Source organism: Scyliorhinus torazame, chromosome 6, assembly GCF_047496885.1.
Source record: "Scyliorhinus torazame isolate Kashiwa2021f chromosome 6, sScyTor2.1, whole genome shotgun sequence".
NCBI classification, from domain to species: domain Eukaryota; kingdom Metazoa; phylum Chordata; class Chondrichthyes; order Carcharhiniformes; family Scyliorhinidae; genus Scyliorhinus; species Scyliorhinus torazame.
In genome coordinates this window covers 204,184,939-204,209,094 of record NC_092712.1, presented here as the reverse complement: position 1 = coordinate 204,209,094, position 24,156 = coordinate 204,184,939, and the positions used below count along the sequence as shown (strand labels likewise).

Genomic DNA, 24,156 nt, shown 5'->3' with positions numbered 1-24,156 from the left:
TGTGTTTCGGATTAGTTTGAATTATTTTCAACTTTACATTTTTGCCCTCCCTCCAGTCGATCGTACAGCCTGTGCACCCGATGATTTCTGGTTCATCAAGGAATGATTCAAGCAGCCGTGAATCCAGCTTTCGTGATCACCATATTTGTGAAATACTCATTGGGCTCGAACGTAAACTCCAGAGTGAAGCTCCACGGCTTCTCATGCTCTGTCCGTTTAACATTCACATCTTGCAGATACTTCAATACAGGCTCGTCATGCTCCTGTATCATGCCACTGAGCACATGTACGTTCTTGAAGACTGTTAACCAGAATTCCAGAATACTCACTGGCTGTTCCGTCTCTTTGTCTGTCTTGTCATCCTCCACCTGGATTTCTTCTGAATCCACATCAATCATGTGCACTCTAATATCTTGTTGGGATCTGTAGTATTCAGCTGGCCACCCGTCTTCTGGGACAGTCGCTCAACTAAGTTCAGGGATTCACATGAATCAGCTCCTATGATGGACTCAATGTCCATGTCTACAATATGAAACAGTAACTTGTACCTCCTGTTGTCTATGGAGAGCTCGAGTTCGCATGCACCGAAAGTCTCTAGAGTTTTTGTTCCGTAATACACCAGCTGCGGCCGATCAATGATTTTCAGCTGCCCTTTCAGCTTGTGCAAAGCAGACCTAGTGAAGAGGTTAGGCCTCATTTTAGTATCAACGTCGCATTGTAATAATGAGTTGTTCTGGAACACCATCGATTTCCAACTGGTTTTAATGGTTTCCGGAGAGTTCTTACTAGCTTTGGTCATATTTGAAATCATTTTCGTCATTTTTGATCGGACTCTTCTGGTCCTTGGTTGCGATGAGATTGATAAAAAACTGTTCATCGGTATTTATCTCATCAACCACATTTACTGATTTTTATATGGTCCATTGTAGGACACGCAAAACACTGTTTTGCAAAATGCCCAATACGGCCGCCCCTGAAACAAACTTTTCCAAAGACCGGACATTGCTGTGGGTTGTTGACTGTCACACTTTTGGCACAAGATGGTGGCGGTGGCTCCTGTCGGCTGCTTAAAATGGCTGCCCACACTGAGACCACGTTTCTTCATGACTAATGGCGCTGGTGTCTTCCTCTGAATTGGCATCAAAGTTTTTCGACCAGAGTGTGCTGATTTGCTGTGCAGCCACCTCACTCACCTGCCAAATCTTTATTGCTTGTTCCAGTACCGAATCTTCCTCCTGCAACAACATCTCACTGAGCTTATCATTGGCTACACCAAAGACAATTTTGGTCGCGGATGAACAAAGATTTCAAGCTACTGAAGCATGACTGCGCCTTCAGCCTCAAGTGAGTGAATATACTGTCAAATGATTCACCAGGTTTGTGGTTACACATGCGGAACATGTACGGTGGCACGGTACGCCACCAGGGCAGCACGGTAGCATGGTGGTTAGCACAATTGCTTCACAGCTCCAGGGTCCCAGGTTCGATTCCCAGCTTGGTTCACTGTCTGTGCGGAGTCTGCACGTTCTCCCCGTGTGTGCGTGGGTTTCCTCCCACAGTCCAAAGATGTGCAGGTTAGGTGGATTGGTCATGCTAAAATTGCCCTTAGTCTCCAAAATTGCCCTTAGTGTTGGGTCGGGTTGCTGGGTTGTGGGGATAGGGTGGAGGTGTGGGATTGGGTAGGGTACTCTTTCAAAGAGCTGGTGCGGACTTGTTGGGCCAAGTGGCCTCCTTCTGCACTGTAAATTCTATGATCTCTGAACATGTATCTCTCAAATGTCTCATTCATTTTGGGGGAGCAACGCTGATTGAAGTACCTAACAACTTCATCGTATCTTTTGCTATCCTCCTCATTGTCAAATGCAAATGTGTTGTACAGTTCAATTGTCTGTGGACTTGCCGTTGTTAGCAGCAATGCTATTCGCCTTTTATTAGGCTGTGCCTGCAGGCCGAGGGCCGAAACATAGAGGTTGAACTATTGCTTGAAGATCCGCCGGTTTTCATCTACATTACCGGATATCTCAAGCTGGTGGGGGGCTTTCAGTCCTTCCATTTCTCGCTTCAGCGTCTTCTAGTGCGTTGAGTCGCCATAGGCTGCAGTTCACCAGATCGGCCTGTCCGCCGTATTTTAACTTTGTCACTGCCGTTGTTATCTTCAAATCTTCAGCACTCTTGGTATCATGTTATGTTTGGTGTTCGATGTCGAGCAAGGAATCCACCAAACGACTTGGGACTTGTCCAAACCAGGATCTTTATTAAATCACACGTGGTAAGATAATGATCTGTTACAAAGCAAGTTATCATGGAGTTTCTTTGTACTCCTCTGGAACTACACCTAGTGCACGTCTGTCCTTTTGTATGTCTTATAACATCTCCCGAAGACCAGATTATATTGGAGTGCCTTGCCACATGACCACTATCTTGAGACCGTATGGTGTGTCTGTACCATCAGCCATCAATGATATTGCTTACAGGCATATCACCACAAACGGGATTTGATGTGCTTGGACACAGACATCAGGGGCGCAATTCTCCCATCGGGAGACTAAGTGCCGACGCCGGAGTGAAAGCTGGACTGTTTCACTCCGGCGTCGGAGGCCGTTCCCAGCCCCCTATTCTCCCGCCCCCGAGGGGCTAGGAGCGGCGCCCCGTCCTTTACGCGCGACGGGCCATGGCGCCACGTAAAAGCGGCGCCGTGTAAATGACGTCATCCACGCATGCGCAGGTTGACCGGCACCAATCCGCGCATGCGCGGTTGCCGTCCTCCCCGCGGCCACCCCGCAAGAAGATGTCGGATGGATCTTGCGGGGCGGCGTAGGAAAGGAGGTCCTCCTTCAGAGAGGCCGGCCCGCCGATCGCGGGCCAGACTTCTTTTGAGTCCCCCCCCCGCCGCCCCCCCCCCCCCCCCCCCCAGCGTTCCCGCGCTTTTCTCACCGGCAGCGACCAGGTGTGGACAGTGCTGGTGGGAACCTGTCGTGTTGTGCAGGCCGCTCGGCTCATCCGGGCCGGAGAATCGCCGCTCGCCCGTTACAAACCGAGCAGCGATTCGCCGAGCGGCCAGCCGTGATTCTCGCCGCGCCGGTTTGGGGGGGGGGGGGGAGAATTGCGTGCCGGTGCGGCGTGGCGGGTCTCGCGCGGTGCCCCGGCAATTCTCCCACCCGGCATGGTGGGGGGAGAGAATTCTGCCCCAGAGTTTTGGTCTCCTAGTTGCCGGGAATAATAAACCTTTCATTAGCCACATTCACCTTTACAATTTTCTTTCTCTGAGGCAAAGAAAATGTGTTGTAGAAGCAGCACTAATTGAGGCAGTGGTGTCTTGTTCTCAGATGACTCCAGCTAAGTTCCACAATACAAAACATGAATAAAATCCATTAATTTCAGTTTGTTCACAGTTGATAAAACTGCACACCATCCTTTTCCAAAATCTACTGGATCAAATCTAGTGGTCAATATTATAAAACCTACCTAATTCTGCCATGCTGGCAGTGAGGGTATAAGTACATGTGAAGCAGATGGATAAATTAAGTGCTTTAAATTATTTTTCTAATCTGTATTAAAACTTTTGGTGCCCGACATTGTGGCTGGTCAAGATGCTCAAATCCTTTTACAAATTCCTTTTGTTTGGCCAGCTAATTCTTCCAACACCAGAGGCTTGCTGGGATAGATTAATGTTTGTTAGTATAGCACATGTGTGGGTTTTGGTGAGTGTCGCTGGCTAAACTGACCCCTCTGAAAGAAAATCCTTTAAGATTGAAGATTAAGTAAGCAAGAACTTGCAATTATATGGTGCCCCAAAGCATTTTATCATCATTGATTATTTATGCTAGTATGCCCAATGTTTTAGCCAGTGCCACGGAAATATATTTTGCACCAGAAATAAGGGGGAATAGGGAAGATCCTTTCTGTGCCAACGGCAGAGTGGGGCTCTAGGCAATCCAGAAAGGAAGAGAGGAGTGGGGTGAAGCATGCATTTTTGAAGAAGGTTTAAGTCAAAGATACAGCATGGAATAGGACGGCAGTAACGAAGGAGTCAATTCTTACGACCAGCAGGAACACGGAAATATTTTTTCAGTCACGGGTCTGGCCAGGAGTGAAAAATGTGAGACTCATTGTTTGGTCAGAAATCAGCATGGCAAGAGGAATTGAGTCCAAGACAAAACCAGGGAAAACTGTATTAAAATAGTTTATAAAATGGCAGCGCAGCTGAGAGTAAATCTAACAGAAGCCAGAGAAATATTTATGGTTAGGAACTAATTAAATGTTTTGTCCACCGACAGAACCAGGAAGGAGAGGACACCACAGTGCTGGATGTTGAACTGAGAAAGAGATATGGGGAGATGAGGAGAACTGGGTTAAACTCGAAGAAGCAGGGGCAGCACGGCGGCGCAGTGGTTAGCACTACTGCCTCAGGGCGCTGGTCCCAGGTGCGATCCCGGCTCTGGGTCACTGTCCGTGTGGAATTTGCACATTCTCCCCATGTTTACGTGGGTTTCACCCCCACAGCCCAAAAATGGTTAGATGGATTGGGCACGCTAAATTGCGCCTTAATCGGAAAAAATGAATTGGGTACTCTAAATTTATTTTTTTTAAACTAGGAGAGGCTGGAGGCATAGCTGGGAGTGGGACACAATATAAGATAAATGGGCTTAGCATGTTGAACAAAAAGGGTTGCCTAGATTTTTGCAAAAGAGAATTTACCCTAGGGCTGTGAGCAGCTGAGGCAGAAGATAAAAATGGATTCTGAGAGTATACATATCTGAGTTGAAGGAGATGTGTTTCTGAATTTGTTTTATTTTTTATATGTCAGCCTCACTGGCAAGGCCAGTATTTGTCCATCCCCAATTGTCCCTTGAACTGAATAGCATGCTTGTCATTTCAGAAGGCAGTTTAGAATCAACCACGTTGCTGTGGGCCTTGACTCACATGTTGGCCAGACCAGGTAAGGATGGCAGATATCAAAAGGGCATTAGTGAGCCAGATGGGTTTACGACAATTGTCGCCATTACTCAGAATAGCTTTTAATTCCAGATTTTATTAATTGAATTTAAATTCCACCAACTGCCATGATGGAATTTGAACCCATGTCCTCCAAACATCAGCCTGGATTACTGATCCAGTGACATTACCGCTGTGCCACAGTGGAGGGTTTGCTCTTGCAGAGTGCGAATGAGTTGTGTAATGGTGCTTCCTCAAGGGTGCACAACCTCCTCTGAGGACTGCTTGGCTCACTAATACCCTTTAGAAATCTGCCATCCTTACTGGCCTGGCCAACAGGTGACTCAAGACCCACTGCAATGTGGTTGATCCTGCTACAGTTCCTGTGTCACGACTAAAGAACCAACATGAAAGACTTGAAATTAGAACTAACCCATTCCCTATGTTACGAGTCATTGTTGTACAGGCGTTTGCATTTCAGTTAGTGCTGCCAACTCTCCAACTTGTTTGATTGATGTATGTCAAGGGGAAGTGTGATTTGTAGTTCTGTCACCAGGTAACTGGAAGAGCTCCCATCTTTCCATCGCCAGTGGCCATGCACTCCACAGCAGCAGTCAGGGTGTTTATCAGTGGAGAGCTATCCCGTAATGGAAGTCGAGAGTTGAGTGTGTGAAGTGAAATGGCAGCACATGTGGGGGATGTGAGATAGCGATGAGCTGAAGGTGAGTTTGAGAGGATGTCAGGAAGAGCCTCCAAATAGATCAATGAATGGAGCTGCATGGTGTGCTCTAAGGATTGCTGTGCAGGAGAATGATCATAGAATCATAGAATTTACAGCGCGGAAGGAGGCCATTCGGGCCATCGAGCCTGCACCGGCCCTTGGAAAGAGCACCCTACTCATGCCCACGCCTCCACCCTATCCCCGTCACCCAGTAACCCCACCTAACCTTCCAGGCACTAAGGGGCAATTTAACATGGCCAAATCACCTAACCTGCACACCTTTGGACTGTGGGAGGGACCCGGAGGAAACCCACACAGACACGGGAAGAAGGTGCAAACTCTCCACAGACAGTCACTCTAGGCCGGAATTTAACCGGGGTACTTGGAGCTGTGAGGCAGCTGTGCTAACCACTGTGCCGCCATGATAGGGCTGTTGGGGGTTGCATCTTGAGAATGGAATACCACTTTCCTTTCTTGCGCTCAAGATGTAATTGAAGTTCTTGTGAAATTTTCTCTGAGTGAGAGAGTCCACACTCCTGCATTAAGAAAATAAGAATGTGAGAAATAAAACCAAAATAGGCACGGAAATGGGTCATATAGTCCCTTGAGCCTTGTCTGCCATTCAAAAAGAGAATGGCTGATTGGCTGATCTGATCTTAGCTTCACTTCTGCTTTACTGCCTGCTCTCCATAACCCTCGTCTCCCCAAAGTTCACAAATATCTCAAACTCCATCTTTAATATAGTCAATGAAACAGCTTCCACTACACTCTGGAATAGAGAATTCCAAAGATTCTTGACCCTCAGAGAAGAACTTCCTCCTCATTTCCAGCTTAAATATATGACACCATATCCTGATACTGTGCCCCGAGTTCTAAATTCCCCAATGAGGGGAAACATTTTGTCAACATCTACCCTGTCAAACCTCTCCAGAATTTGTCTGTTTCAATGGGTCATCTCTCATTTTTCTAAACTCCATTGAGAATAGCCCAACTTGCACAACATTTCCTCCAAAGGCAATCCCTTTATCCCAGGAATCAAAATAGTGAACCCTATGTCACCTTGCTGTCCGCTGAACCTACCTATATCCTTTTACAGACTCTGGGCGGGATTTTACTAAAAGGGAATAAAGTCCCAGAGCGAGCACTCTTAGCCGCCTTTTTCCGGCCGCGTGCCAGGCTGGTGATGCGTGGGTGGCACCAGCAGTGCTAGAGTGCCACCTTGTCCAAAGAGCATGCACCTGCGGGCTACGATGCCCTAGGAGACCCCCACGTGAGCTGTTCCATCTGGTCCCGGTTTGTGGGGACCAGTACTGAACGGTGCTCACCTAACGTCTTCGAGGAGATTGATCCCACGCCTTTGATACTTTGGGAATTTGCTGTCTCGCTTTAATATGCAGATTTGCTAAAAAAGTGATCCTGCCTTTACATTGCAGTGTCTCGCAAGAGCGCGCTAGATCTCATGAGCCGTTGTGAGTCGGGTGGATGCTGGGGTTTCTCGGCTTCTATCGGCCACGCTGCATCACGGCACGCTGCTTTTCAGACGCAGCATGGCCAGAAAATCTTGCCCTCTGTGTCCTCCTCACTACTTGATTTTTCACCTATCTCTGTATTGTCATGTGAGAGTACCTTTAAGAAATGGGTGTTTATAAATGGGTATGTATCTAAATATCTGTAGTGAGAGTACCTTTAAGAAATGGGTGTTTATAAATGGGTGTGTATATAAATATCTGTAGTGAGAGTACCTTTAAGAAATGGGTGTTTACTACTGCAGTGATGTCAGAGAGTGCGTGGAGCTGGGCTGTCTGTCAGATTTTTACTTTTGTTTTAGGCTGTTTGCTGCAGGGTGTGTTTTAGTTTCGTTTTCAAAGATGGATTGCTGCAGTCACAGCCAGAAGGTGTATGAGTCTCTCTCTCTGTGGTCTAAAGAATGTAAATTGATCCTTTGGTAATTTAAAATTAATAACTGCTCTCAGTAGTGACTTTAACCTGATGTGCTTCTGTTTAAAGGTTTTTTGCAATCTTTTGGATGTTAAAAGGACAGCTTAAGGATTACTCAGTGTTGTATTCTTTGGGTGTTGTATTTGAATTAATGGTTGCTCAGATGCTCACTGTATGTTTTAAAAGGGTTAACTTGAGTTCATAGAGTAAACATTGTTTTGCTTTAAAAAATACTTTTCCATTTCTGCTGTACCACACCTGTCGAGTGGGCCGTGTGCTCCCCATACCGCAATCTATTAAAAGTTGTTGGACAGGTGAACTCCATGATACACTTTGGGGTTCTCTAAACTCTGGCCCATAACAGTATCCTCAGTAAATTTGGCTACAGTACACTTGGTCCTTTCATCCAGGTCATTAATATCATTTGTAAATAGTTCAGGCTCCAGCAGTGATCCCTATTGTACCCCACTAGTTACAGTTTGCCAGCCTGAAAATTACACACTTATCCCAATTCTGCTTTTGGTTCTCTATCCGTTCTAATACAGTTCCTCCTCATACCGTGAGTTGCGTAGTGACACCTTACCAAACGCCTTTTGGAAATTCAAATACACTGGGCAGGATTCTCCATTTGGAAGAGCAGGAGCTGAATTCTCAATTTCAGCAACTACGTGCCGACGTCAGCGGAGCATGTGTGGTCTTTTACGACCGACCGATTCCGGGGGGGCTATCACCGGCGTCGAGTGAAACCCCCACCTCCCGCGCCGAGAATGGCCGGGTCCCAGGCCTTGTATGCTTATGGCTGACAACCTGTGCGGACGCGCCGTACAACATGCCACCGCCACGCGTGGACCCAACCCGCCATCCGCAACCCCATAGCCTACCCACTGGCCACCACCCACCAGTCTCCTCAGCCCTCGTAGAAGCACCCGCCCCCACCCCACCCCCAGCCAGCGGCACGGTGCTGGACATAGTCCGCAGCCATCATGCAGGGTTCACTATATGTGTGACCACACGTGGTCAGCACCATCGGAGGCAGAGCATCGCGGGTGGGCCGGCCGGTGACACCACAACGTCGTGCGGCACACATCACGGTGGGTGGGGCGGACCATGGCTGACCGACGTTAAACGGGCACCAGCCCCGATTTCAGCATCGGGCAGCCGAGAATCCCGCCCCAGGCTCTCCAACCAGAGCTGAGTTGCACCAGTTTTACGATCCCCTTGTGGCCGTAAAGCGGGATGCAATTCAGTGTTCCATGCCAGGCAAATTTATGGCGTGGAATACGAGGGATTCCCAGGGAATTCCGCTGTGGGGCCGCCTGAGATCTCTTTCCGCCGCCGCCCCCCACCCACTGCAAAGCAGCCCCTTGAAAAGAGGTATTCCGTTTTCAGTTTGCTAGGACCTTTCCAGAGTCTGGGTATTTTGGAAGATGACAAAAATGCATCAATTATCTCTGCGGCCATTTCATTTAACCCTTGGTTGCAGGCCATCAGCTCCACCAAGCAGCTTGTCAGCCTTTAGTCCCATAAGCATGCCTAGTACTTTTTCCCTCGTGATAATTTATTGTTTCAACTGGGCTTCCAGCCATGCCTGTTTGATCTAAGAGGGTGGCATCTTCCTCCCATCTGTCGGAAACAACACAGCGCTTCTTTGCGAGCCCTCACAGCCCACAGCAGGACCTTAAGAAAAGAGGCATATAGACTGCCCCTTAACTCGAGACAATTTCTAAATTTGTAAACAAGTGCACACTTAGCACAGCTGCAGTTGTTTGAACATCCTTGGGTCAATGCAATGAGGACAAACAGCATGATCTGTTTCAGAATCACTTACTCTGTCTGGAATCATAATCTCATCTTCTTTGACACTTACAATTTTAGTGTCAACTGTGATGTGTTGGGTGTTCTGGATCCGTGGAACACATACAGGCCATTAAGTTAGAAACTGTTGAACATACTTCCACTGTGGGTTAACACGATGTTAGATTAAACTAAAGACCTATGCCTGTCCGAACCAGTCTATGCACTCAGCACATGGTGAGGATCTGTGCTGTAAGCTGTAAGCTCTGTCCTTGTAGGAGGCTGCATCCCGAATGAGCGGGAACTCTGATGCCCCCTGTCTTTATAGTGAGTGTGCTCTAACTGGTGATTGGCTGCGGTGTTGTGTGTGTTGATTGGTCCCCTGTGTGTCCATCAGTGTGTGTGTATCTGCACCATGATATACTGGTGTATATCATGAACATTAGAATGTTCCTAACTACGTGTGGGGCGCAAAGACATGTTTACAGGACTACGTACATGAGAACTAAGCTATTTACATGGGAAGGTGCCTGGTGCAGAGAAGTAGTATGCAACAAGAATAACGAGCTCAACACTATATACAAACCAGGGAAACGATTAAACAAAGCAACAAAACAATTCAGAGAGTCTCTAAGTCTGCAAAGTTCATAAATTAAGTCTGAGGTGGGCGACGAATTCTGGTTGACCGCCTCAAGGGTGGGTCGAGAGCCGCTGGTTCAGGAGCGGGCTGACTGCGTCAAGAGTCAGGGGGAGGCAGAGTGACAGGGAGCTCTGCATAGTCCGTGGCAGGGTCAGCAGGAGGGCGAGGCGACAGTGGAGGATCACGTGGCGAGCGTGGAACGAGACGAAGGGCACGTCGATTGCGGTGCAGAATAGAGCCATCCGGTAGACGAACCAGGAATGAGAGGGGGGCCACCTGCCGAAGGACAACAGCGGTCGCAGACCAGCCCCATACGGAAGATGGACCCGAATGTTGTCATCTGGAGTCAGAGCAGGGAGATCAGCTGCACGGGAGTCATGAGCCGCCTTGTGCTGTGCACGAGACAGCTGCATCCGGCGAAGGACCGGAACGTGGTCGAGGTCTGGACCGTGAATGGACGGCACCGTCGTCCTCAGGGTATGACCCATGAGTAACTGGGCTGGTGACAGGCCAGTGGACAGCGGGGCCAGCAAGGCAAGGTGGAAATCGGACCCAGCATCGGCAGCCTTGCATAGGAGCCGTTTGACTATATGGACTCCCTTCTCCGCTTTGCCGTTGGATTGGGGGTACAGGGGACTGGATGTCACGTGGGCAAAATTGTACCGCCGAGCAAAGTTGGACCATTCCTGGCTGGCGAAGCAGGGGCCATTGTCCGACATAACCGTGAGCAGGATGCCGTGTTGAGCAAATGTTTCTTTACATGCACGAATGACGGCAGACGAGGTGATGTCGTGTAACCGTATCACCTCCGGGTAATTCGAAAAGTAGTCCATGATCATGACATAGTCTCTACCCAGCACGTGGAACAGGTCGATGCCCACCTTGGTCCATGGTGACGTGACCAACTCTTGGGGCTGCAGGGTCTCACGTGGTTGGGCCGGCTGGAAGCACTGACAAGTGGGGCAGTTGAGCACTGTGTTGGTTATGTCCTCATTAATGCCGGGCCAGTACACTGCATCTCGGGCCCGTCGGCGGCATTTTTCCACGCCAAGGTGGCCCTCGTGTAGTTGTTCCAGGACAAGTTGAAGCATGCTATGCGGGATGACAATGCGGTCCAGTTTTAGAAGAACCCGTCTACTACCGCCAGATCATCTCTGACATTATAGAACTGAGGGCATTGGCCGTTGAGCCACCCGTCCATTTGGTGGCGCATGACACGCTGTAGCAAGGTGTCAGCCGTCGTCTCACGGCGAATTTGGACGAGGCGTTCATCCATGGCAGGTAGATTGGAGGCCGTGAATGCCACATGGGCGTCAACCTGGCAGACAAATCCCGCTGGGTCACATGGAGTGTTGACTGCCCTGGAGAGAGCGTCAGCAATGATGAGGTATTTGCCTGGGGTGTATACCAGCTGGAAGTCATATCGCCGGAGCTTCAGAAGAATACGCTGGAGGCGAGGCGTCATATCGTTCAAGTCTTTCTGCATTATATTGACCAGGGCGATGGTCGGTCTCGACGGTGAATTGAGGAAGTCCGTAGACATAATCGTGAAACTTAACCACACCGTTCAGAAGGCCCAGGCACTCCTTTTCTACCTGCGCGTAGCGCTGCTCCGTGGTGGTCATCGCACGTGACGCATATGCAATGGGGGCCCATGATGAGGCCTCATCATGTTGAAGGAGCACTGCCCCAATGCCGGATTGACTGGCATTGTTTGAAATTTTGGTCTCCTTTGCTGGATCAAAGAAGGCTAAGACCGGGGCCGCGGTCAGTTTTGCTTTGAGTTCTCTCCATTCCCGCTCGTGGGCAGGGAGCCATTGGAAGTCTGTCGTCTTCCTGACCAGGTTCCTGAGAGCCGTGGTATGAGGCGAGGTTAGGGATAAATTTCCCTAAAAAATTGACCATTCCCAGAAATCGGAGGACCACCTTCTTGTCCTCTGGTGTTTTCATAGCTGTGATGGCAGCTACCTTGTCCGCATCCGGCTGCACACCCAATTGGGAGATGTGGTCCCCGAGGAATTTGAGTTCCGTCTGACCAGAAGAGCATTTGGCCCTGTTGAGGCGGAGGCCATGCTCATGTATACGTCTGAATACGCGCTGGAGGCGACTAACATGCTCCTGCGGGGTGGCGGACCAAATGATTATGTCATCGACATAGACGCGAACACCTTCAATGCCTTCCATCATTTGTTCCATAATCCTATGGAACACTTCTGATGCAGATATGATCCCGAATGGCATCCTGTTGTAACAAAAGCTGCCAAAGTGGGTATTAAATGTGCAAAGTTTCCTGCTGGATTTATCGAGCTGGATTTGCCAGAATCCTTTTGAGGCGTCGAGTTTGGTGAAGAGCTTTGCTCAAGCCATCTCACATGTGAGCTCTTCACGCTTGGGAATTGGATATTGCTCCCTCATGATATTGCGAATTAGATCCTTGGGATCAATGCAAATTCTCAATTCGCCGGAAGGCTTTTTTACACATACCGTGGAACTGACCCAGTCGGTTGGTTCCGTGACTTTGGAAATCACTCCTTGGCTCTGGGGGTCCTGCAGCTGCTGCTTGAGGCGGTCCTTAAGTGGTGCTGGGACCCTGCGAGGTGCGTGCACCACAGGCGTGGCATTCGGTTTTAATAAAATCTTAGAGGTGTACGGGAGCGTGCCCATGCCCTCGAAGACTTCGTGGTACTTATTGATAATGACGCCGAGCTGCGCCCTGAAGTCGGTGTCCCGAAAGGCAGACGTGTCGGCAGGAGAGAGAGAGTGAACTCTCTGAACTAGGTTCAACAGCTTGCATGCCTGCGCGCCAAGCAGGGAGGCTTTCGAGGAGCCCACGATTTCAAAGGGAAGGATGGCTTTGCGTGACCTGTGCGTCACTTCAAGTTGGCATGAGCCGCTGGCAGCAATGGATCATCCGGATCGATGCTGTATACCGATAGAGGCTGGATACTTTGCTTCGGGGTCACCATTTTTTGTAACGATACCGGTTCGAAAAGATGTCTTCGGGTCCTCGGTGTCAATATCGGGTAGTAGGTCCGCATCGGACTCAGTGACCGTGGGTTGAATGACCCGGACATTCCTGTGAGGCTGGCTGGAGCAATACAAGTTGGCAGGCCGATCTGATCTGCATAAAGCAGCATAGTGGCCAGGTTTGCCACATCTCCGGCATCGTCGGGATTTGGCAGGGCATTGCCGCTTTAAGTGGGCCCACAGTTGCCGCACGTTGTCGCGTCTGAACTTTCGCTGCGCCACTGCGCATGCGCGGTGCGGCCGTACGTGGTGCGCGCCTGCGCAGTACGTTCGTCGACGTCGCCGCCCCCTGATTCGGTGCACACAAGCGCGGGAGTCCGTGAAAAGCGTGCAAAATGGCCGCCCTCATCCAGGCTGAGGCCCTGGAGTTGCTCGATTGCTTGGACGCATTCTGCCTCGTGGGGACCTTGCAGCGCCGTTTCAGCCGCTTGGATGTGGGAATACCGACTAGTGGTGTGTTCGTGTAGCATGCAGGTCTCGATGGCGGTCGCTAGGGTGAGCTGATGTACCTTGAGGAGCTGCTGGCGTAGGGGGTCCGACTGAACACCGAAAACAATCTGGTCGCGTATCATGGAGTCGGAGGTGGGCCCGTAATTACAGGACTGCACAAGGATGCGGATGTGGGTGACAAAGGACTGGAAAGGTTCATCCTTACCCTGTAAACGCTGTTGGAATACATAGTGCTCGAAACTTTCATTCACCTCTATGTTGCAGTGAGTGTCAAACTTGAGGAGGACCGTCTTGAATTTTGATTTATCTTCATCATCAGCAAAGGTGAGAGAATTGAAAATGTGGATGGCATGTTCCCCGGCCATGGATAGGAAGAGACTGATCTTCTTGGTGACCGAGGCATCTTCCCGGTCTGTGGCTTCCAGCTAGAGCTGGAAGCGTTGTTTGAATATCTTCCAGTGCGGAGCGGCGGCGGCGGGCGGTCGCTGTCCATTTTGCAGGATGACGGAATGCTGGTGGAAGGCAGATCACTTGCAGGTAGGTCTAAGAAGATCTAATATCCCTCAACTCCTGGTATCATGATGTGTTGGGTGTACTGGATCCGTGGAACACGTATAGGCCACCAACACTTAAAATAGTGCAACACTATTTTATTAAGTTAGAAACTGTTGAACATACTTTCACTGTGGGTTAACACGCTGTTAGATTAAACGAAAGACATTTGCCTGTCCGAACCAGTCTATGCACTCAGCACATGGTGAGGACCTGTGCTGTAAGCTGTAAGCTCTGTCCTTGTAGGAGGCTGCATCCCGAATGAGCGGGAACTCTGATGCCCCCTGTCTTTATAGTGAGTGTGCTCTAACTGGTGATTGGCTGCGGTCTTCTGTGTGTTGATTGGTCTTGCTGTGTGTCCATCAGTGTGTGTGTATCTGCACCATGATATACTGGTGTATATCATGACAAACTGTATATGCATTATTGATAATTGAATGTAGTCTGCTCAATGAAAATTCACCCGAAATAAGACCATAAGACAAAGGAGCAGAATTCGGCCACTTCAGCCCAAGATGTCTGCTCTGCCTTCAATCATGGCTGATATGTTTCTCATCCCCATTCTCGCACCTTCTCCCCATAACCCTTAATATCTTTATTAATCAAAATGGACATTTAAAACTGCTGCCACGTACTGGGAGTCACCTTGGCCATCCCTACAGAACCCTTTAGTTGCCTCATGTAATCCTTTATTGCCCTCTTTCTCCCAGTGTAACCAAAAACAATTCGACGGCTGCGACCACAGTCATTCACTAGCTCTTGTTAGACGTTTTAGTTGCTGTGATATGAAGAGTCTAAAGTTCTGTTCCTTCTTCACAAACACCCATTTATTTCCTTCCAACAGCCTTTGCACAAAACTCTAACTATACATCACCTGAAAGAGGCCACCTGAAGCCCCTTTACATATCAGTGTCAATTAATGGATACTTAACATAAATGAGACAACTAATTGCAATGTCTCTTAACCCATTACTTAACAGCTCTGATAGCAGGGTTTATAGCCTTCAATTGAGCTTGTCATCCATTCTCTTGGCGGAGGAATTGGATCCACCACACTTTTTGAGGAGGCAAAGAAGTCGGCAGAGCAAAGCACTAATTGCTGCTGCTATCTCCACACCACGGGCACCATGTGTCAGGGGAGAAATACAGGGACTCCTGAATGCTTCCAGAAGATGTCGCCGTGAGGTAACTGAGTGTGTCTTAGGACAGTATGCGATAAGGACAAAGTCAGTTCAGGCTGAGTCCATGTTGCTATGTGTCCTAAGTCTGAAATTTGTGCATGACCAGCTTTGAACTCAAAAGTCCTCAAATGATCATTTCGGCTGAGCAATAAATTTGGCGGAAGTGTAGCCTTGAACCTTCATTGTAGTGGAGGGACTCCAGAAGTTGCAGAAATGTACATAAACAGCACCAGCATAGGTCAGTAGTGATTTCCCCCCCCCCCCCTAAAAGTAGAATGTGGTAACTACTGAACATACAAATATTCACCATAGCCCGATGAAACAGTACTTCAATGCTGAGATGCAAGCAAATGGCAGTAGCAGCAGAACTGTATATCGACATGACCTACTGTCAACGCCACAGCTTAATACATTTTTGCTCATGCCATTCAAGTGCACTTCCATAAAAAGTCATTGTCTGCTGTTGCTGCACCTAAGACCTTTCACAGTTGGAAATGCAATGGGTATCGTCCAAAGATATTTGGGAAACTGGAAAAGGGTACATTTGGCAAGGAGAGTCGAGTAAACAACCAGTTTGATTACAGAAACTGCATTTTGCAATTTACAACTCCCAAAATCCTTCCTGGTCTGAATGGCAACAGAAGTATTGAGTCCGACTTGCCTTTAAAGTTTATCACAGATGAAAATGTTGAGGTGGAAGATGATTGTTTTTTATTCATTTATGGGATGTGGGCATCGTTGGCTAGGTCAGCGTACCTCGTTGCCATTGAGAAGGTGGTGGTGAGCTGCATTCTTGAATTGCTGCAGTCCCTGACATGTAGGTACACCCACTGTGCTGTTAGGGTGGGTGTTCCGGGATTATGACCCAGCAACAGTGAAGGAAGGCCAATATATTTCGCAGGATGGTGAGTGACTTGGAGGGGAACTTTGAGGTGGTGGTGCATTAGTAAGCATTAAAACTTTACAGAATATGTGTGAGGCAGAGCTGTTAGAATATTCCTACCAAATAATAATTATGTCAAAAGCGTGTTTTAAAATCTGGATTCTTATTTAGTCATGTATGTAACATTGAGAAATGCCCAGAGTGCTGATTCATTTATTTATTCATGTGCACTCAACCAAAAGGCAGGTACGTGGCTCATTGAGAGCACTATCATTGAGAGCACTGATGTTGCACCTTCATTTGTTTTTGCACGAAATGTCTTTACTCTTAAATTCACAATTTGCAAATTATTAAAATATTATTCATTCTTAAACTTTAGTCAAATAGAAGCAACGTCCTAGTTTGGCATTTATCAAAACAAACAATTTATTTTAGAAACTACGAGGCTTTGGTTCTTTGGAGATTAACTGGCAGACGAATGCTCAACTGAGCAGCATTTGATACAAAGACTTATGTCAGATATGGAAAAGATTAAAGTGTTGCGTAAGGTTTCACCTCAAAAAAAGGTTAAACTGGTATAATCGCCCGATTCCTGCAGATTTAGTCACCCTTTACCTCAGAGTGCCCCAGAACCAACAGATGTTAATCTTGATCGCTTTAAAATCTTATTGCTTGCCTCTTCATGTGATGATTTAAAAATAATGTTTTGAAGAAGTTCTTTATAAGAACTGTACAATGCCATGTATTGTTTCAAAATAACACAGTGAGATTCTCACTTTTGCAGCATTTACCTGGAGTGTGTCTCAATACTATCATAAATCCAAAGCCTTCTAATTCTTGAGAGAGCCAAAAAACAATTCCTGGTGTCTAAATAGAATTTTGTACATTTTCCAAGTATGTCTAACGCATGTCGTAGATTAAGAAAATAGATATTAAAATTCCCTTTACTGAACTCTATACTCCAAGTCTCGTCACATAGAACCAATGATCTTAAAACTGATCAAATATTGGCATGCAAACAATTCTGTATTTATTTAAAATCCAGAATATTTAAATTATTCTCTATTTGATAAGGCCTGCTGGGAGCTGCTTATTTTAATCACTGTTGTTGAGTTAACTTGCCATTAGGTTAATAATCTGAAATAATCACTCGAAGTGATAATTAATTTTTACAAGTCTAAATATGTGCTTTTTATTCATTTTTATAATTTGGTTCCTAACTGGACAAGTCTATTTATTTTGTTCTTTTTAAATTAAAAATAAATTCATTGTTTTTAGTCTGTTGATTAATCTTGAGCTCGTTGGAGGAAACTGAGATTGGTAGAATACTCTTTTCAGTTTCTGAGCTCACTTGCTGTATTACGTAATTCTCTAAAGCATAATCAATATTGCTAATAAAAATGGATTAAAATGATGATTGCACAGCCAGGAACACAAATTGGCTTATTTTTTAAAATACTCACTGCTTTGTGCAGAATTCATTTGTATGTCAATTAATGTTACATTAAAATTTTAAGTAGTCCAAAATGAACAGAAAACTTCTAAATTCACATTTATTCAATGACATTTTATCGTGATGGTTTGAATTTTGAGGATTATGGCTGTTTTGTGATCAGACGTTTTTTTTTTACTGTTTGAGCTTCCTGTTGGTGGTTTTCTACCTGCCTGTCTATCTGTCTATCACAAAATTGGCCCTCATGACCGATTATGACCTTTTGCTGTCATTGATCTGATTCTTCATTTGTTATTTATTGGAGGGGGATAATGTTGAGAGTGTGGTACCCTCAATAACGACGCTTCGAGTGTAAACGGTAAAGAAGGCTTTAATAAACTAAGAATTAGACTGGTGCCGAGACGTGTGCTAACAACTACACCGCCCACAAGGCGGCCCCTTATATACGGCTCCCAGATGGGTGGAGGCGGAGTTCCCCAGGGTTCCAAGCCTGGTCTTAAAGGGGACATCACCTTACATGATGACAAGGGTACAGTGTTACAGTAACCGTTCATCACATTCACCCCCTGTTTAAAAAAGAGTCCGGCGGGGGTGAAGTGCCATCATAAGTCCATCCGTCTCGGTGGCCGGATCGTCCTCATCGACCTCCTCAGTTTAGGCGGTGGTGCGGCAGACACGGACGACTTGGTTGAGTGTACTTCCGGGAGCACGGCGGTCGAAGCTTCGGTCGGGGCAGGGGAACAGGGCACAGGGAGAATAGCGGGGTTGGGGGTAGCGGTGCCGGCACCGGCGGGGTTTGTAAAGGGGGGGCGCTAGGGGGCGCACGCGGTAGGTGCTCACCAACGGGGAGTGGGGCCGGGAGGGGGTGTGTTGTAGGGGGTGCCGGGTCCTGCAGGGGAGCAGCGCGGGAAGGGGCGTCTGTAGTGGGGGATCCAGCGGGTGCCAGATCCCGGAGGGAAACCGTATCTTGCCTGCCGTCGGGGTACTCGACGTAGGCGTAACTGGGGTTGGCGTGGAGTAATCTGACCTTTTCAACCAGGGGTCTGTTTTATGGCTCCTTGTGTGCCTCCGGAGAAGAACAGGTCCAGGAGCCGTCAGCCAAAGTGGAAGCGAGACCCCGGAGAAAGACTTCCTGGGGAAGACAAACAATCGGTTGTGAGGGGTCTCATTCGTGGCCATGCAGAGGAGCGACCTAATGCAGTGTAGGGCATCGGGCAGGACCTCCTTGGGAGACTTCTCGACCGTAGGGCCAGAAGGACAGCCTTCCACACTGTTGCGTTCTCCCTCTCCACTTGCCCGTTTCCCCGCGGGTTATAACTGGTCGTTCTGCTCGAGGCGATGCCTTTGCTGAGCAGATACTGACGCAGTTCATCGCTCATGAATGATGTACCCTGGTCGCTGTGGATATAAGCGGCGAAACCGAACAGAGTGAAGATGCTGTGCAGTGCCTTAATCACAGTGGCTGAGGTCATGTCGGGGCAGGGAATGGCGAATGGGAAGCGGGAGAACTCATCGATAACGGTGAGGAAATAGGCATTACGATTGGTGGACGGGGGGGGGGGCCTTGAAGTCCACGCTCAGTCGCTCAAAGGGCCCCGAGGCCTTCACGAGCCGAACCTTGTCTGGCCGGTAGAAGTGCGGTTTGCACTCCGCACAGATCTGGCAGGTCCTGACCATGGCCTTGACCTCCTTGGTTGAGTAAGGTAGGTTGCGGGACTTGATAAAATGGACGAACCGGGTAACCCCCGGGTGGCAGAGGTAATTGTGGATGGCTTGCAGGCGGTCGTCCTGCGCGTTGGCGCATGTGCCGCGGGACAGGGCATCTGGGGGCTCGTTGAGCTCCCCTGGACGATACTTGATATCGTACGTGTAGGTGGAGAGTTCGATCCTCCACCTCAAAATTTTATCATTTTTTATTTTGCCCCGTTGCGTGTTATCGAACATATAGGCGACCGACTGTTGGTCGGCGATGAGGGTGAACCTCCTACCGGCGTGGTAGTGTCTCCAGCACCGCACAGCCTCCACAATGGCTTGTGCCTCCTTCTCGACTGCAGAGTGTCAAACCTCGGAGGGAGTGAGGGTCCGGGAGAAGAACGCTACTGGTCTGCCTGCCTGATTGAGGGTAGCAGCCAGGGCGATGTCTGATGCATCGCTCTCTACCTGGAAAGGGATGGTTTCGTCCACCGCATGCATGGCGGCCTTAATGATATCGGCCTTGATGCGGTTGAAGGCCAATCGAGCCTCAGCCGAGAGGGGAAAAGTGGTGGTCTTTATGAGTGGGCAGGCTTTGTCCGCATACTTGGGGACCCACTGGGCGTAGTAGGAGAAGAGCCCCAAGCACCGTTTGAGGGCCTTGAGGCTGCGGGGGAGAGGGAGTTCCTTTAGGGGGCGCATGCGGTCGGGGTCGGGATCTAGGACCCCGTTTTCCACGACATAGCCGAGGATGACTAGCCGGGTTGTGTGGAAAACGCATTTTTCCTCATTATAGGTCAGGTTAAGAGCTCGGGCAGTCTGGAGGAACTTTTCGAGGATTGCATCATTGTCCTGCTGGTCATGGCCGCAGATGGTGACATTGTCCAAGTACGGGTATGTAGCCCGCAAACCATACTGGTTCACCATTTGATCCATCGCCCTTTGAAAGACGGAGACCCCATTTGTGACGCCGAAGGGGACCCTGAGGAAGTGGAAGAGCCGGCCGGCTGCTTCGAAGGCAGTATAGGGGCGGTCTTTTGGTCGGATGAGGAGCTGGTGGGAGGCAGATTTGAGGTCGACCGTGGAAAATACTCGGTATTGGGCGATCCTATTGACTATTTCCGCGATGCGAGGAAGGGGGTACACATCAAGCTGCGTGAATCGGTTTATGGTCTGGCTATAATCCACGACCATCCGTTTCTTATCCCCGGACCGGACTACCACCACTTGTGCTCTCCAAGGGCTGTTGCTAGCCTCGATGACCCCCTCTCCCAGTAAACGCTGGATCTCTGACTTGATAAAAGTCATACCTTGGGCACTGTACCGCCGGCTCCAGGTGGCGACGGGCTTACAGTCAGGAGTGACGTTCGCGAATAGCGAGGGGGGTGCGACTTTCAGTGTCGCAAGGCTGTATACCGTGAGGGGGAGCAAGGGTCCGCCGAACTTCAGTGTCAGGCTTCGGTGGCTGCACTGGAAATCCAGTCCGAGCAGGAGGGGGGCACAGAGGTGGGGAAGAATGTAAAATATGAAACGGGTGTATTGGGCGCCCTGGATCGAGAGATCCACGATACAGTACCCCTTGATTTGTACCGAGTGGGACCCGGATGCGAGGGCGATGGTTTGGGACGCGGGATGGACGCGCAGGGAGCAGTGCCTTACCGTTTCTGGATGGATAAAACTCTACATGCTCCCGGAGTCGAAGAGGCATGCAGTGTCGCGCCCGTTGACCTGGACCTGCATCATAGAGTTCTGAAGGTGTTTTGGCCGAGTTTGGTCGAGGGTGATCACTCCCACTCGCGGGTAGTCCGAGTCCTCAGCCGAGTCGGACTCGTAAAATGGCCGCCGCCGTCGGCTGCACGTGTCGGGTCGAGAAGATGGCCACCGACAAGATGGCCGCTCCCATGATTCGCACGAGGCTGATGACGCGTCAGAAGGGGGCGTGCCGGGTCGGTGCGCAGCTGCATTGCGAGGCCTGCGGGCCTGAGAGCCTGATTTTCGGGCCGTTTGTTCTTTGTTTTTCTGGCCCCTGGGTCTGGCCAGGCAAACCCTCGCAAAATGCCCCTTCTTCTTGCAGTCGCTGCAGATCGCAGAGCGGGCTGGGCAGCGTGAGCGTGGGTGCTGACACTGCCCGCAGAGGTAGCACGGTGTGCCCCCATGATGAGCGGGTCGCCGCGTGGCGCAGGCCTGTAACATGGCTGAGTCTGAGGAAGTCCGGGGGGCGTGCTCGCAGAGTCCGCGGGGTACGTACCCAAATTATGTTGGGCCACCTCCAGCGAGGAGGCGAGCGTTAGCATGTCCTGGAGGTCTTTTGCCCCGTTTTCGAGCAGCCGCTGCCAGCAGGTAGAAAGCAGATGCCTGGCGTGTACCTCGTTGATAGGCTTGACGAACCGCTTGCGGAGTAGCTCGACCGCCTCTTCATAAGTCGTCGCCTTTTCGAGCGTGGCGGAGATTCTGTGACTCACCCGGGCATGGCGTAGACACAGCTTGCACGGCTCCAGGATGGGACTCTCTGAGGAGTCCAGGTAAGCCTCGAAGCATCGGAGGCAGTATTTTAAAATTTCCTTTGCCTCCGGTGTCCGTGCTTCCAGGTTGAGCTTCTCTGGTTTTAGGCCTGCGTCCATCCTGATGTAGTTTAGTTTATTAAATTGTGGTACCCTCAATAACGACGCTTAGAGTGTAAACGGTAAAGAAGGCTTTAATAAACTAAGAACTAGACTGGTGCCGAGACGTGTGCTAACAGCTGCACTGCCCACAAGGCGGCCCCTTATATACGGCTCCCAGATGGGCGGAGCCGGAGCCTGAGTTCCCCAGGGTTCCAAGCCCGGTCTTAAAGGGAACATCACCTTACATGATGACAAGGATACAGTGTTACAGTAACTGTTCATCACAGAGAGCATCTATATATATATATATATATATATATGCATCAGATTTTAGCGCTTAGAGTAGTATGTGTTCACTTGTGCATGTGAATTGTGCAAACATTTTTTTTTAAGTTGCTACAGATTTTCCTGTGGTGACATTTTTCATGAGGTAAATGATCCCCTAAGTTTACATTAGAAGTGCTGAACAACATTGTGGAAACCTAAGTAAAGTAAAATGAACCATTGCGTGCAGGAGATGTGTGAGGCACAAGTAGCAGTCAATAATGATTGCTACATGCAACCACTGGATTATTACATGCATAGAGAGGACAACCAGATTTATAGCAGTTATAATGTTCAGGCTCCTCACAGCAGCAACATTTGCATGGACCAGACCTGGATTGTGAATCAGCCTTCCAGTTACCCTGGAAACGAGTTCGAGAGCGAGTATTGTAACGTTAACACAAGTATGAGCCGCTTTTGCGAGGCTGAATATTTTGATGATGGTAAAGATGTTTTTTGTCAAGAACAGTCACCATCTTTCTCTCCAAGAAAAGGTATAGTGCATTGTTAGATTTATTTTTAATCTTGCATTTCATTCTGCATATTTAGACCTGCAGTTGAAGTGGCTGTGAATCTGCTGTTTGCGGGATTTGTCAACTGTATGGCACCCAAGTTCGTGCTTAGGTTTTGAAACTGCTTTAATGTGAAATCTTGAAGCAATCCACTCTTCTGTGTATTCTGATGGAATTGGTAAAGTAGAGGCTCTCAAGTTTCCAAGTAATGTCAAGGTTTCTGCAGTAGTGTACCATAAAGTAACTTACCTTTCAATAGCAGGTTCACTGATCAAAATTTCATTCATATTTTTATTACCTTAATGATGAGAATAATACAAAATCATGAAAATGTACAGTATTAATATCGTGCAATGCACAATTAAATTCAAAAGGGTCTTAATTTATGTCATTTACTGGACAAAGGTATATGTTTCTGAACTAATATGAGGCCTAAAGATTTGCAATATATTTGACATAAAAAGATGAAAATATGATTCAACGTTTGCATTTGTAACCATACTGAGAACATTAAACTTCTTTTGTTACCTTTTCATGTCATTTCTATTTCACACGTTTGTGTCAATCTGATTGAATTGTTGGATCACTTGACTGTGTAAAGGCTAGAGTTCTTTATTGAATTGTCAAAACCAAAGTGCTAGGACACAAACAAGGTTAAATGAGGTCAAAGGGAGAAAACGTAAATCAAAAGCAGTGATTTGGGAATGCAAAACCTGAGAGTAGGAAAGGATTCAATGCACCTTAATTTCAATGTAATGGGAATTTGAAATCTGGGGAAAAAGACAAAAGTTTGCACTGCCTATAATAGTATGAAAGGGAAGAAACGTTGCAATGGAAATTGATGGTTGAAAAAAAATAAAAAGTGATCACCTATCAGATAGCCAGTTTTAGTTTTTTTGGCCTTTCCATTAGTGCAAGTATAAGGGAGCTTCCAAACAAGTCTTGGATATAGAAGCAATAAAGTGTTCAGGGTTGTGGATAAAACTTACATTTGGTACAAAAAAAGTAGCTGAGCTCCTGGAAGACAACTTTAGAAATGGAAGTGATATGGGAGTGGTATATTTCACTAATAGGATACTGCTATCAAGCCAAAAAGGCGCCCTGCCTATCTGACAAATATGCATGAATTTGAGTGCCTGTGTGATGCTAGATATGAGGCTGTATATCCCAACGACTGATGGGTCATGTCAAACTGCAGTTCCCTTTGGCTGTTTGCAACAGGCAAGGTACTGACTGTACCCAATCAGCCCATGCTTGCAAAAATGAAAACAATAGTGTCCAACGTTCGAGGTGATCCCTTGATTGGACAACATTTGCTAAAGAATCATGAGTATGTTAAGAATTACACTGTCGGACTCACAGGGTGGCTTGCTTATGCATGCTCGAAGCTACAGATATTAATACACAAGGCCAAGGCCCTGTTCTTTACAGACGAAAAGAACGTATAAGGA

General features: G+C 48.2%; 1 protein-coding gene across 4 annotated transcripts in view; it reads left to right on the top strand.

The window, feature by feature from the left end:
• LOC140425235 (thyroid hormone receptor beta) overlaps positions 1 to 24,156 on the top strand; it is a 322,477-nt gene that overhangs the window by 235,581 nt on the left and 62,740 nt on the right. For 2 of the 4 annotated variants that reach the window (XM_072509314.1, XM_072509313.1), the window contains one exon: positions 1,221 to 1,344. The exons of the other annotated variants lie outside the window; for them this stretch is intronic. In XM_072509314.1, coding sequence (XP_072365415.1) covers positions 1,323 to 1,344 — 22 coding nt within the window. In that variant the 5' untranslated portion in view covers positions 1,221 to 1,322. The remainder of the gene's footprint in view (positions 1 to 1,220; positions 1,345 to 24,156) is intronic. 4 annotated transcript variants of the gene reach the window in all.